Source organism: Ischnura elegans, chromosome 12, assembly GCF_921293095.1.
Source record: "Ischnura elegans chromosome 12, ioIscEleg1.1, whole genome shotgun sequence".
Classification (NCBI taxonomy): Eukaryota; Metazoa; Arthropoda; class Insecta; order Odonata; family Coenagrionidae; genus Ischnura; species Ischnura elegans.
The window spans coordinates 43982396-43996929 of NC_060257.1; the positions used below are offsets into that span (position 1 = coordinate 43982396).

A 14534-nucleotide genomic window follows, 5' to 3' on the forward strand; every position below is an offset into this window, starting at 1 on the left:
ACTGAATAAGTTTTAGCATTTCATACCTGGGAAGGAGTGATGAAGTCGTCCAAGTCAGTAATCTGTAAAACTCCACTGAATCGCGCAGACATATTCCCCTTTCAGACTTCTATTGCGATTTGAATACGCAACGCAGTTTCATACGGCAATTGTCACAGAACAGTTGACGATAGGTCGGCCGTCTGCTGGTGGCCTTGAGGACAAGCGGAAAGCGTAATTTCTCATTTTGTTTATTTTTTTGACCTGCGATTGCGTCTGCTGGATTTGAAATGTCGGAAAAAGTAAATAAATAGAATATTGACACAATAATTTCTCGACTATCGGAGAAAAAAAATGCTTCTGTACGCATTGAATGTAAGATATGGCTTTGAATAAGTTTCCGAATATCTCGCTGTCATATGATCTGCCCGGAGGTAAGGTTTTAAAGCTTAAGTTATCGTTAGAAGCTCTTCTAGTGTGGAAAAATTCTTTGACTACAATCAATGCCTTTTCTTCTGAAATTCATGCTGCGCAATTAGCCTAAATTTTTCTGAATTCTTTCCTCATCTTTTTTGGCAACCAGGATTGCGATCGTCACAAGGACACACCTAAGTTATTTGCTCTTGTATTATTTTTCAGAATCGTCTATTATTTATTTTAAACGAGCCTTATTGATAATGCTTGGCTAGTAAGTCGCTCTGTGTTCTACCTTCCTCTGCAGTTCATCTCCTCGAGACATTCATTGCTTGCGGTTTCTTTATTGCCATGCCTTGTTGTGCAAACATTGAAATTGCTAAATATGTGCAAAACAACATATTCTTTAATCTTTTCTTCTTCTTCTACTTAGGTGGCAATGATTGGCACGGAAGAGGGAATGGGGAAGGAATATCCTAGTTATTCCTAGCCCAATGTTGCTCCTACTACCCGCGTCTCGGACAATTAGAATAGTAAACATGACGTACCAAAGGTACTATTTCATCTATCGAGTCGGTGTGGCGATAGCAAAGGTAAAATTTCTAATTTATTATTGTACTGTGTTACTGTTTTTTGTTTACGTTTATTAGTAGGTCAATTCCCTGTCTGCTTCCTAATACTGTACCAAGATCGATCCTGATACTCCATGAGGAAGGGTTGATGCGTTTTCGATTAGATTAATACTCATTAATTGCCGTGAAGAAATTATGAGGTTCCAGAGGTACCGCCGAGCGACAATGATCAGATGTAGCATTTGGCACGTTCAATGAAATGGTCTCAGTAAAACTGTCTAGCTGGTACTTCGTATTTACTGCATTAAATCATTTTATCAGGGAATGCTTCTTCACTGGCTGTGCCTTTAAGTTGCCTATCGTCTCTTATCTGGTACTCTATTCTGTGTGGATTTTCCGTAGTCGTGCACCCAAGATGGGTGTGAAGTAATTTAGATCACCAAATCTTATCAAAAGTCCTATATTGTGTTTAGGAGAGGCTGTTAATGAAATTTCACTTCGACGTTAATCTCTTCTTAAATTCCTCTGTTATTTGGCTTGTCATTTGTGTTTTAAATTTAGAGTCAATGGGTTGCAATGAAAGCAAATCTTTTGCCTTTAGGGAGGCAATCAATATTTTGAAATCTGTTGGGGATGTATTATTTTCAAATAATGGTAATTTTTTGGACCCAAACTCAGGAATCAATAAGTTTTTGTAAAAAAAGGAATTGTTTGAGTAAACCTCATGACAGCAAAAACACTGTTTTACTTTTAAACAAAATGGCCCAAATTTCAAGTAAGAAATATTTGCTGTTGGATGTGGTGGGATATGTTGAAGAGATATTCTTGTTAAAAAGTTGAGAGTAGTGTCTTTTAAACGGATAGCAAACATTAAGCTTTATCCCACTAGTATTTAAATTCTTCCACCAATTCATATTTCTGACCTTATGCCTAAATATTTTGACTGATAAGTTAAAATATAAGGATGTCCTATTGCTTCAAAACTTGAGGGTAATGTCTTTTAGACTTTAAGCACCATTTTCAATATATTTCATGCCAATCCAGAATATTTAAATTATTCCATCTATTCATATTTGTGACCTTCTGTCTAAATAGTTTGACAGATAAGTTAAAATATAAGGAAGTCCTATTGCTTTTCTTTATGAAATTTTTCTCTTGATTCAGAATCTGAGGGTAGTGTCTTTTAAGGCTTGTTTACACGATGCATTAACACGTACGAGTTAATGTCTGTTTGCATGAATGATTTTTGTGGACCCGGAACGGAATATGTACAAATGCATAAACCAAATAAGAACAGGTTCTATTTTCTGTGCATGCATTTGCACAAGTTGGCTGGTTACACTATGCATTTTGGCGTGCATTCTCGTGTTCATGCATTTAGACATTAACCCGCATGTGGTAATGTACCATGTAAACAGGCCTTAAGAATTAAAGCACCATTTTCATTATGTTTTATCCCACTCCAGAATATTTAAAGTCTTCCACCTATTCATATTTGTGACCTTCTGTCTAAATAGTTTGACAGACAAGTTATAACATAAGGAAGTCCTATCGCTTTTCTCTATGATATTTTTCTCTTGCTTCGTGCTTGCAGCCATATTCAACAAGACCAACGCTGCAGAAAATGGCTGTTGCATCACAGCAGAGCGTCGCCAAAATCAAGCCTAGAGAAACTCTGGATGATGTTGATGCTGCCAATAAGATTAGTGACAGTGGTGTGGCACGATTAAAAGAAGCAGTCGAAGGCCGACTGAAGGCAGATGTTGGAAATAGTGTGGACTTGGCTGGGAGTGTGGTGGCAGAAAGTGTGAAGCTTGGTGGCAAGGCAGTGCCCCTTCACAATGCAGTTGACCCAGGGGAGTTGGAGTGGAAGGAATTTGGAGGTGCCCAGTTATCAAGCCTTCCTGGTCACTACCTCATGTTAGCAAAATTCAGGTTGACTGGTGAGTTATTGTGTTAAAATCACGCAGTAACGGATACAGAAAAAACTCAAAGGGGGGGGGGGGGGGGGCACAAAAGATAATTTGAGTTAAACAATAAAAAGTTATGGTACTTTTTCACATAATTTACAGTGCAACCTCGATATAACGACACCCCACGGTGCACTAATAAACACTCGCTATAGCGAATTGTCGCTTTACCGGAGGTGGAGCAAATAATAGCCAATATACCTGTTGCGAACAGATACACAGGAACAGGAGTGGTGCGGCGACAGATAAACATCTATCCGATAAACGTAAGCATAAATCCAGACGAAAGGCGATGTTTTTTTGCATCACTTAATTTCCTTACTCAAATAACGACTAACTATTCAAACAATTTATAAGCGCCGCACTGAATAAAAATCATGCAAAGCATTGTTTCGTCAATCATTATATTTATCGAACGACAGTTTACCACATAAATTTGAGACTGAGCACTCCATTAACTTCATTTCTAACAGATCGCTAGCAGTTACAGAGGTTAAGGAGTCTTGATGAAAGTCTTCCGGCGGTGAAACCCTCGCTATGGCGAGAGCCAACACCGAAAGGGTCTCGTAAAAACGAATTTTTAAAGCGCTTATTATAGGGTCAATTGACGGTGCATCGGCTATCTCTCGTAATAGCGGGGGTGTCGCTATAGCCGGTACTCGCTTTAACGAGGTTCCACTGTATTTAACACGACTGGTTTCGTCGCAGAGGTGACATCTTCAGGTACAGAAATCGTTATTATAATAATGATAATCGTTAATAACGATTTCTTTACCTGAAGATGTCGCCTCTGCGACGAAACCGGTCGTGTTAAATAAATTGTGTGGAAAAGTACCATAACTTTTTACATATTGTGTACAATGGATTTTCAAAAAGTAAAGCCTGAAACAATCAAGTTTATATTTTGAGCTACCTATACTTTTATCGTAATGAAAAATAATCAAGTTACATGCCGAATTTAATATAGTTTTATTGAAACTGATTACACACGTATACTAGACGATGCTATCTTAGGGTATAAAAAAGTTACAATTATGGTTCTGCAATGTTTGGCTATTTGGCTATGCGGGCAGTCCCGCAAGGGGAGGCACGGACTCCCTTTGCCCCCCTTATGTTTCCACACTGAAATCACATCTATACATCAATGTTGGGGTTCAAATAAATCTTGGTGAGAAGTGCTCGCCTGGGAATTTATTTTGGCTATTATTTGTGGTTACTTACTTAACTTAGCCAATAAATTAGTGACTTTCACTACAATTGTTGCATTAACTTCTTATGGCTAGCTGACATTAGATTGCCTTAAGAAGATAGTATGACATAGGAAGTGAAATTCACTGATTCCTTTGCTTACTTTATTCTGGCCAATAATAGAATAAATGCCCAGGACCAGGGCTCATTTACTCGAATTTGAATTTGCAGTTTTATTGCTGGATCGAATAGATGTATGGGAAAATTGGATTCACGAGAAAAAGTTCCTATATGATCAGAAATCACAAATACATCTATTTTAAATAAGAAACAATAGTTCCTGAACTTTGCCACCCATGTGATAAAATTGAGTTGTCATCAGAGGTCTGAGGGAAAAGGTTTGTAATGGTAGCTGGTTTTATTTTTTCTCATGGCAGTTTGACATTGTTCAACCAGAGTAGCAGGTAGTATCAAAGATATTTTATGCCCCTTTATTCCGTGGGGTTGCTTTCAAGCTTTTTCAAGGATTACTATGGCCTAATAAGTATTTCTGGAAAATGTGCAAAGAAGCATCATGAAATGTATAAATTTTTGTTTATATAGCAAAATGTTCCATATATTATATCAGTGTGGGATCTATAAGCATCATTGACCATATGAGCAGCTCAAAATATGGAAAATTTGAGAAAAAAGTCCCTACTTTGGACTAGGCCTTAATTTACTCGTAAATATCTCGTTTTAATTTATTGGCTGTGTGCTTGTGGTAGAAGTGGTCTATGTTCGTGCATGGAAATTTTATGTGTCTATTGTGATTAGGCCCTATACCGAGGCCAAGGCTCTGGTATCTTCTCGACTACAGGCCTGGAACTAAGAGATTGCTCGATATTTTGTGGCATGACATCATTAAATTGTCAAACAATTGTGAAGGAATTCATATGGCCTTTGCACATTGCGCAGGGTCACTAGGTCCAGAAAATTTTCATCTACTACCTTGGAGTTATTTTATGTTTGTCTACTATTCCATAACTCCCCCCCCCCCCCCCTCCCGACAATATTTTCTGGCTACGGCCTTGGCCACCTTAGTATTTAATCACTTGCCTGTAGCTTAATCAGGGGTGAAATCTTCCTGCTCTATCTGTAGCACCCTTCAGGTTGAATCACTGAATTAATGTGTGAAAACTTTATACTGAAGCTTCAAATTTGAGTTTTAGCTTTGATTTTTCTCTGAAATGTTATTAATGATGTATTTTTATATTTTTTTTATAGCCTTGGTTGTGTTGTCATCAATGGGTGGCTATGTTATGGCTCCATATCCTCTGGAAGCGACCACTCTAATAGGGCTGGCAGTTGGGACGGGGCTGGTGTCTTCAGCTGCTAATGCGATTAACCAATTCCTTGAGGCTCCATTTGATGCACAGATGCCGAGGACTCGCAACCGTGCTCTAGTCAGGGGTTTACTAACGTGAGTTTAACTGCATTAAGGTTAAAAAAAATCAGGAACTTTCCATTCAAGGTTTAAAATTGGATTTTGGGCTCTTGTCGGTTTTCACCAAACATATTGAAAATCATCAAAATAATTCAAAAATGAAGGGAATTAATTCATTTATCAAATTCAAACTCAAAGACTCTTTAACTGGTGGTCACATCTTAACTATAATTTCCAACAATGAATCAAACTGGAAAACTTACCAATCTACTGTAAAACCTAGTACCCCATTTTATCAGACCAGCCTGATAAAACGGAATACTTGACATGATGCAAGTAAATATTAATTAACTTCATTTCAGTTGGTTACAATTTTGTTTTCTTGTTGTTGGCATGAAGCGAAAGCGCTTGTTAAATAAAAATTTACTGAGAATGATTGTTTAGTTTATGAGATTTGGCAATTTATTTGTTAAGTAAAAAAAATCAGGAAAAAGCAGGAATTGTGAGTGAATTTTTAGTCCAAGCTGGAATTTATTCACATTATTGTTACCACTTTTATTTAATGTTCATTTAGCACAAAATTTTGCAAGTTCATCACCCATTTTCTGGCCTGAAATATTTTTGTCTTATTTTTAAGTGCAGTAGTTAAGTAGAATTTTTACAGCCATATCAAAATGTGGAATGTCAGACAAGACAATACAATCGAAATGTCTAGCAGGCTTGACTCAAGTAAGATTTAAAAACGTGAAGAATAGTATGCCAGATGATGTCGACACCTACTTAAGAGGTAGAATCAGCTTCTTGGCTTGCATTGAATCAGTTTAAATTTTTAATACAATGTGAGTTAACTAACCTATTTTTTATCCTGTAAATTCTAAACATGTAAATATAAAATTATTTTAAAGTATGGAAGTAATATTAGGTGTTTTAAAATTCTTATCTATCACAGTAATAACGTAAGATTTTCCTAGAAGTTTTTAAAATTTCCCTTGAAAACCTGGAACGATGCATGAATTTTTCTGCTTTGATTGGCTGGATGCATTGTAACTCCCCTCGGTAAGTGCCCAAGAACTCGTGCTTTATTCTACACTGCTTCTTGTGGCGCCACTGTTCAGAGCCCCTCGTTCTTTTCACGGATTGGTTGTTCCCCATTCTGTTCATCGAGATGAAGGAAGTTGTACGAGTGGTTGACCTGATAATGCTGGTATCCTGCTTCATCCAGTTCTTTAATCATCAAAACAATTTAAAAATTACAACAATTAATTTATTTATCAAATTCAAACTCAAATATTCGTAAGTGGTGGCCACATCTTGACAATCATTTACGACAGCAAATTGAATGGATCATCTTCCTTCCATCCTTTGCACACCATAAACTCCGCTAGACAGTGGCTTAGCGAGAGGGGAGATCCGAGGGTTCCGGATCCCACCCTTAAATATAAAAACATAAGCACTTTGCATTCTAAAAGAAAGAAAAATATTGAAATATTATGAGTTTACAAAAGATTTCTCTGAAAGATGAAGTTTTTCCACTTATGAAAAGTGTTGACATTAGTTTAAATCCCTCCACTAAGTACCATGTTTTTTCAATAATTTCCCCTCCTGTTCTTGGACTCCCCCCAAACAAAATTCCTGGCTACCTCACTGCCGCTGGGCATGTGACCAAGAACTTGCGTTCAAAAATCTCATCTTAAGTATCTTTTAAAAATGTTTCACGATAACTGATAAGTACTGGATTTTGTTATAAAAACTTGGTGAAAATTTCAAAGTTTGTTTCAACAGCTAGAAGTGCATTAGTAGTTTCTTGCCATATTTTGTGTTCTCACTTACTGTTTTTTCTTTTCAGTCCAGCTCATGCAGTGGGTTTTGCTCTTGGTTCCTCTATTTGTGGCTCGTGCATCCTTTGGTCATTCACCAATCCAGCCACTACTGCTCTCGGCATTGCCAACCTCTTCCTGTACACATCTGCTTACACTCCCTTAAAGAGGCTCACCATTGCCAACACTTGGGTTGGTAGTGTAGGTGAGTTGGAAAATCAATGGAGCTCATTGGTCCTAATTGATTCCGTCAGTAGACCTCGGGGATAATTCAGGGAGAATCTAATCATTTTGTGGAAACAGTGGTGCATCCACAACTATTTTTCTAGCTATTCTAGTTATAACTGGGATTACTTGTGCTCCAATCCTGTAGTTAGAAAATTTGCAGAAAATTTTTGTGGAGGCATTTCAGAGGTAGTACACACGAGGCTATCTACCAAGCATATGTGGGGACAGTGACACAGCGAGGGGGGGATTTTGGGGGATAAAACCCCCCCAAGAGCTCAGAGAAATTTTTAAGTTTAATCTATTTCACTTAATTGGATTCATATTACTTATAGAATGGTGTAAATATTAATAAAATATCCGCATCGATAAAATATCAGAAGGCCGTAAAACTCACCATTTTGAACCATTTATCTGAAAAATTTTATAGGGGAGGGCCCCCTGTACCTCCCGCTTACCCTGGCAGGTATTCCAGACCCTCAGACACCCCAGGTTTTTGCATCTGAAACCCCCCTAGCCTTAATTTCTAGCTGCGCCCCTGTTTGGGGAAGCATGTGAATCACCTCCTTTCTGTGGGCTTGTGCTCTGATGACCTATGTTTACATAATGAAATTTGCCTATCATACATCGACCCACTCTTTATGGTCTCAATGAAATGATAATTCAAATGAAAAGTTATTGAAAAATGAAAGTTGAGACCCATTTAATGTCAAAAAAAGCAAAACAAATATAGGAACATTCCTGTCAGATTTTTATTGCTTTGAATTCAGTCTATATTTTGACTGAAATGCTGCAAGTGTGTTCTTCGTTTATTTGGTAACAACCACAAAATAATGCAGGTTATTGTGGGAAATCCTCAGCGAAAACAGTAAATTTTGGGGTGGAAATCATGAAAAACTTAAGGTAATGTCATGTGTACTTCAATGTTGTGGCAACCCTACTAGTTGTTGGTTGGAGAAAGGTGTGTGAGGAGGGCTGTGATATGCCAATGAAAGGATTGCAATATTATGAGCAATAGGGTAGTTTCCCTCATCAAAGAAAACAAAAGGCATTGATTGCGATTCGTCACCCACCATTAGTGTATTCATAATATAAAAATTATTTGATTTTAGTAATCTCAGTTTAGACGAATGGCAATGGTCAATTTTATTCTCATTTGAAAAAGGGCAGATTGGTGCCCATTCGATGCCACTCCACGTGATGTCACAGGGACCTAGTTTCTATACGAGTAGATAGGAGTTTTACATAGTCTGAGATTACCAATGCATGCATGAGGCACAGAGCTCAGGGAAACATGTCTTAATAATCATCTATTAAAACTGACTAAGGTCGTAAAGTTTTCTTCGTTTGATAAGATATTAATATTCCTTATTTAAGCCAAGCACTACCTGCTAGCAGCCTATATAGTAGCGGCACTCATAGCCTCACACCAAGGTGGCCTCACACAATGGCAGCTGGAACCAGAATGATGTCACACTGGCTTTTCGCAGCATTCATACTTAGCCGTTACATTTTTGCACGCTTGAAAATTTTCGCTTTTCACATAATCGGGAAAAATAGATATCATCTTTAAAAATCTGAAAGCGTGAAATACGTACTCTAAGAGTAATAATCGTTCGATTTAGGCAATATATAAGAAATAGGAAACCACCCTATTATTGTGGAAGGTTACACGGGATTTCCACTGGGTCAGATTCTCCAACTCCATCTCGGCTGACGTTTCGATGGGCGGGGTGTCCATCGTCTTCAGGGCATATCGAGTCTAGAAAATCATCCTCCTTATGTATGGAAGACGGCGGTATTAACCAGGGCAGGTGCTGTGTGATTGGTCGAGAGCTTCCCGCCTTTTTTGAGGAACGGGGAAAAAGGCGGGAAGCTCTCGACCAATCACACAACACCTGCCCCGGTTGATACCGCCGTCTTCCATACATAAGGAGGACAATTAACTAGACTCGACATGCCCTGAAGACGATGGACAACTCGCCCATCGAAACGTCAGCCGAGATGGAGTAGGAGAATCTGACCCAGTGGAAAGCCCGTGTAACCTTCCAAAATTCTATACGCTGGGAAAGCCTACGATCATTCTTCACCCTATTATTGTTATTCTTTTCTCCTTCCATTCTCCAGTTGGTGCCATTCCGCCCCTTATGGGATGGGCAGCCTGTTCTGGAGGATCTTTGGAGGCAGGTGCCTGGATCTTGGCTGGAGTACTCTATGCTTGGCAGTTCCCACATTTCAATGCCCTATCCTGGAATTTGAGGCAGGAGTATTCACGGGCTGGTTACAGGATGATGGCAGTTACAAACCCTGGTATGTACATATAGTTGTAAATTATAGGATAAGTGGTGAAATAATGGATAAGGTTAGTCTCTGATGAACGAACATCCAGTATTGATTATCTGAAGTCATTATTAGTTGGATACTCTAGGAAAGGCAAGGTACCGAGAACTGAAAATTTTTTAGAACTGACTCATCCTTAATACATATTATATTTACATTGTTATACTATTATACAGCAGATTCCCGATTATTAGGCTGTGGTTTATCCGGGTTGCGGATTATCGGTGTATGATTTCAGGGTCCTTCGAAGTTTTCTACGATCTTTATAAAAAAATGACATCGGACGCAAAAGCACCAAGATATTTTTTTAATTTTTATTTTATTTTAATAAAGAAATACACACACAGCAATACTGCCAATTTAAAGTACACTTATAATAACAACTATTAAATAATTAAAGAATAATTATTTGTTACAAATTAAAAAGAATAAAAAAGAAAAACAAACGTTTATCCGGCTATCTAGTCATTTATGCGATAAATATGTTAATGCCCGATGAGTAAAATTTTTAAGTGTCAGACCAAACGGATCAATATCACCGGGTAGAGTATTTATTAAAAGGGAAAGCCTATGGAAAAGTGAGCGCTTAATTACAGATAGCCTGGGTGTAGGAATGTGGAGTAAAGAAGTAGATCGGGTGTGGCAGGAAGGTACTCTAATGATGAGGAAGGAAACAATGTCAGGACTGTTGAAGGGGGAGTTAAGGGTATTATAAATGAATTTGATGTCTGATTGAGGTCGGAGAAGGGATAGGCTAGGGACGGATAAAGAGGATCAAACTGCACTAGTAGGTGACTCGCAGAGATTTGGGTTTCTAAATTTTACAATTTTTGCAAAAAAAAGTTGTAACACTGTTAAGGGAGGCAAGATTAGTGGGAGCAGACATTGACCAAATTGGGGAGCAATAGTTGATCACCGGAAGAACTATGGTTGAGAAGTAGGATTGGAGGGCCTTAGTACTGGATGGTATGGTATGGTATGGTATTTGGAGGAGGCGACCGACAGCTTAGGTCATTTGCGCCAAGAGGGAAGGGTGTGGAAGGAAGGGTGGAGAGAAACCCGGCGTCGGCGTCAGCCTGCTCTTAACGAAAGGCGCCAAGGGGACCACGGCTTAACGTCCCATCCGACGGACGGAGTGTTGCGCTTGAAATGTCCTCCACACAACATTCAAGCAGGGATCGGGCAGTCTCTGAAAATTCTCTGCCACTGCCGGGATTTGAACCCGAGCCCGCCGGGTGGGAAGCCAACACTCTAGCCACCACACCAACCCGATCCCCCTTAGTACTGGAGATATCCGTGAACCGGTAGAGTAGTCCTAAGAGTGACATGGCTTTAGATTTGATCGCATGAATGTGTTCAGAGAACAGAAGTTTTTGGTCCACAAAAATTCCATAAACAAAATATTTGCAGTATATTATCTACTTGCTGTTAAGGAGTGTTTCAAGTTTCCTTGGACGTCTGCTTTAACATCGCAGACAATGATCAGGGGGGGAATAAAACTCTTCATTAAATTATAATCGTGGTTGGGGAGAGAAAGCTCTTAGCGATTGTGGAAAGCAATCCAAAGTTGTAGACAATGTGCGTAAGTAATTATAGATTGTTTGATTTAGGTAAATTATGAAAATGACAGAAAATCAAAGTAAAGGTTGGATTAACCGTGTTTCCTATTTATTCGTGCCGGCTCTCCCCATCATTAGCCTGGATAATAGGGAGTTTACTGTATTTACATTTATTAAAATTTCAACAAATTTGATGTAAAGGAAATTTGGGCTGGTGTGGCTTCTTATGAGAAGAGATATGTTAGTGTTAAAGAAATTTGTGTACAATAAATTCAACTGCGACCAGCAACTTATTGTCATAGACATATTTATGTAAAATATGCTTCAGTGTCTCGGTTTTATTCATATCATTAATATGTATATAATGGCATCAGTTGGAAATGGAGATATTTTTGGGAAGAAGAAGTATGTGTTCAGAATGTAAAAATTATGGAGGAAGTGATGATTCTAGTCTGTTTATTAATTTTTTCAGACCTTTGCCGAACGACATCCCTTAGGTACAGCATTGGTATGATTGGCATTTGCCTGGCTGCTCCAATGCTTGATGTTACCACGTGGACCTTTGCCTTTGACTCTATGCCCCTGAACTTGTACCTGACGTACTTATGTGAGTGCCATTTTTGTTATAGGTTATATACAACTTAATATGTACATTTTTTATATATGTATGCATGTGTAACTTTTTTAAAGAGTTTCCTTCCTTCATTATCCTTTAAAATAAATAATGTGGTCTTGTTTTCCCATTTACAAATTAAAGCGAAGTGTAGTATGTATCACATGACGGTGTATGATTATGTAGGGGGAATATTCATTCACCCCAAAAAGCAAAAACAAGGAGCGTTGCTGATCTTGAGATTTAAGAAATCTTGATACAATGTATCTTGTTTTAAATCAGAGAGAAATGCATCCAGTTGACAGCTTTTTCAGAAAATCTAACTTGAAATTTACTTAAAAGGACATGGCTTGGTAATGTAACTGGTAGGTCTGAGGTTTTAATACTGGGTAAGCCAAATGATTTTTTCATTGGAAATCACACCCATGGTATAAATGCTACCAGTTAATACTCCAGAGAGCAAAATATCTTTCATGTCTCTAACATGTAATAATTCTCTCATCTCCTACTGGCTGAATTGTTACTTAATTTCTCCGTCTCTACTGCAGCATGGAATTTCTACAAGGAAGCTGACAGCCGCAGCTCGCGCAAGCTGTTCCGTTTCACCCTTCTTCACCTGCCATTGCTCATGCTCCTCATGATCATCAGCAAGAAGCACCATTCCTCATCGAGTGATGCATCAGGTGCCAAGGAGGCTTTAGTGTCAATATCTCCCATCAGTGAAGGCATGCCTGAACTCAAGCCTGTGATCCAAATGGAGAGTAAATTAGTTTCTTGAATCAACCCTCTCCATTTAGCGTTTCACATGAACTGGACTTGTAGGCAGAGCCTGAATTAGTGTCCATAGTTTGTGAAAAATTGAATAATACTGTGAAAACGTTGTTGGTCTTTGCACGTGTAAATTTGTTTGGAAAAACTGTTTCACAGATGGTGCTTAGTTTTCAACATCAAAAGAAAGTCCAAAAAGTGGGAGATGGAATGCTCTCACTGTGAGATACTGTTCTAGTTTTCTGTTGAGCAGAATATTTCTGTTTGTGGCTTTGCTATAAGCCTCCTTTTTATGGAGGAATAATTTTTAATGGTGTTAAGTAATTTATTTGACATGGTATTTGACGATGCCCTATGACACCTCATATGTACATAATTGAAGGGGAGATGATTATAGTTGAAATTGCTACCTGATGAGGCAGAGATACAGATCTCAGTTTACTTAATGACCTTATCAATGGGTTAATCTAATATTTTCATTGCATAACAGCTTACTTTGAACATAAATGAGTGCTTTTTAAGGGTACTCTGAAGATGTATTTTTTCACTAGTGATACACATGTTGTGTTAAACACCTTAATTAGTTGCCTTCATGTTGTTACTTATGATTTAGGCAGTTAATCTTTACCTGTACATATTTGCGTTGTTCTTGCATAAATATATTTAAAATGTGTTCATATTTTTATTTTACTGTTCTTGAAAATTAGGTTATTAGAAAATTATACCCAAGAAATCCTATTACATACATTTTGATTTGAGTGGCATGAAGACATTTATCAACTCCATTATGGCATTTTTATTGTAGAAGCGTATTTACACGATACATTCACACGTAGGAGTTAATATCTGTTTGCATGAATGATTTTAGTGGACCGGAACAGAGCATGTGCGAATGCATGAAATTAGAATTTAATTCTTATGGACAAATGTACCGTGTTGCCAGGCCCTGAGAGACCAGTGGCAGTGCGAGCATATACACTGTTAGCAACTGCACACCCAAACATGAATGAATTATAAAAGAAAACTATTCCTTTACCATGAGAAAGATAAAAATTCTGTCTACATATGGATGAAATATGAAGCTCCGAACGCTACAGCTATCTCCTTGGCAAATTCACTGCTCTACTAGCGTGTGATACCTTGGCATCGTGCCGGTATATTCGATCTATGCGATCGCTTGTGGGTGCTCGGGCAGGACGAGGTAAGCGGGAGGCTTGTACAGTTCAAATGGGTGTTGGGAGAAGACTCAAAATGACACTAATGCGCACGAGCATATTTGGTGAGTAACTCGCAGGTAGTGTAGCTGCCACCGACACTGTGCCAGGATCCTAGTCCATCACTGAGTCATCTGGATGGCAGTTCTCTACACTACTCCCTCATGCCCTGAAATTTTTTATGCTCTCACATTTTTGGGCTTGTATGGGGCTGTAGTGTCATATCTTGGGGGAAGCTTTTGAAAGCTCAAAATCAAAATTCTCAAAGTGAGAGGTGGCTCTTGAAAAGGACGCGGTGCCCTTGCCCTGAGCATGTGAAATTTACACTCCATGGATGAAATACGCAATGAAAAAAATCATTGGGCTCTGCTGGGATTTGAACCCAGATCTTCCAATTGCCGGTCGAGATTCCAACAGTTACACCACAAATCCATCTTCTTCCAAGGTGC

The 14534-nt window shown here is 38.5% G+C and overlaps 2 protein-coding genes across 7 annotated transcripts in view; one reads left to right on the forward strand and one right to left on the reverse strand.

The window, feature by feature from the left end:
• The window catches only part of LOC124168813 (probable cytosolic Fe-S cluster assembly factor AGAP009023), a 50114-nt gene extending 49970 nt beyond the window's left edge, over positions 1-144 (reverse strand). Inside the window, exon 1 of the mRNA XM_046547128.1 lies at positions 27-144. Within this exon, the coding sequence (XP_046403084.1) occupies positions 27-92 (66 nt within the window). The 5' untranslated portion in view covers positions 93-144. The remainder of the gene's footprint in view (positions 1-26) is intronic.
• LOC124168814 (protoheme IX farnesyltransferase, mitochondrial) overlaps positions 1-13546 on the forward strand; it is a 46906-nt gene extending 33360 nt beyond the window's left edge. The window contains exons 1-8 of one of the 6 annotated variants that reach the window (XM_046547133.1): positions 194-281; positions 827-986; positions 2560-2908; positions 5390-5585; positions 7396-7571; positions 9719-9901; positions 11963-12097; positions 12652-13546. In XM_046547133.1, the coding sequence (XP_046403089.1) occupies positions 888-986; positions 2560-2908; positions 5390-5585; positions 7396-7571; positions 9719-9901; positions 11963-12097; positions 12652-12881 (1368 nt within the window). In that variant the 5' untranslated portion in view covers positions 194-281; positions 827-887 and the 3' untranslated portion in view covers positions 12882-13546. Of the gene's footprint in view, positions 1-193; positions 414-460; positions 668-826; positions 987-2559; positions 2909-5389; positions 5586-7395; positions 7572-9718; positions 9902-11962; positions 12098-12651 lie in introns of those variants that run through there. The other 5 variants (XM_046547130.1, XM_046547129.1, XM_046547131.1 and 2 more) reach the window with 5 other exon arrangements.
• Positions 13547-14534: the final 988 nt, after the last annotated feature.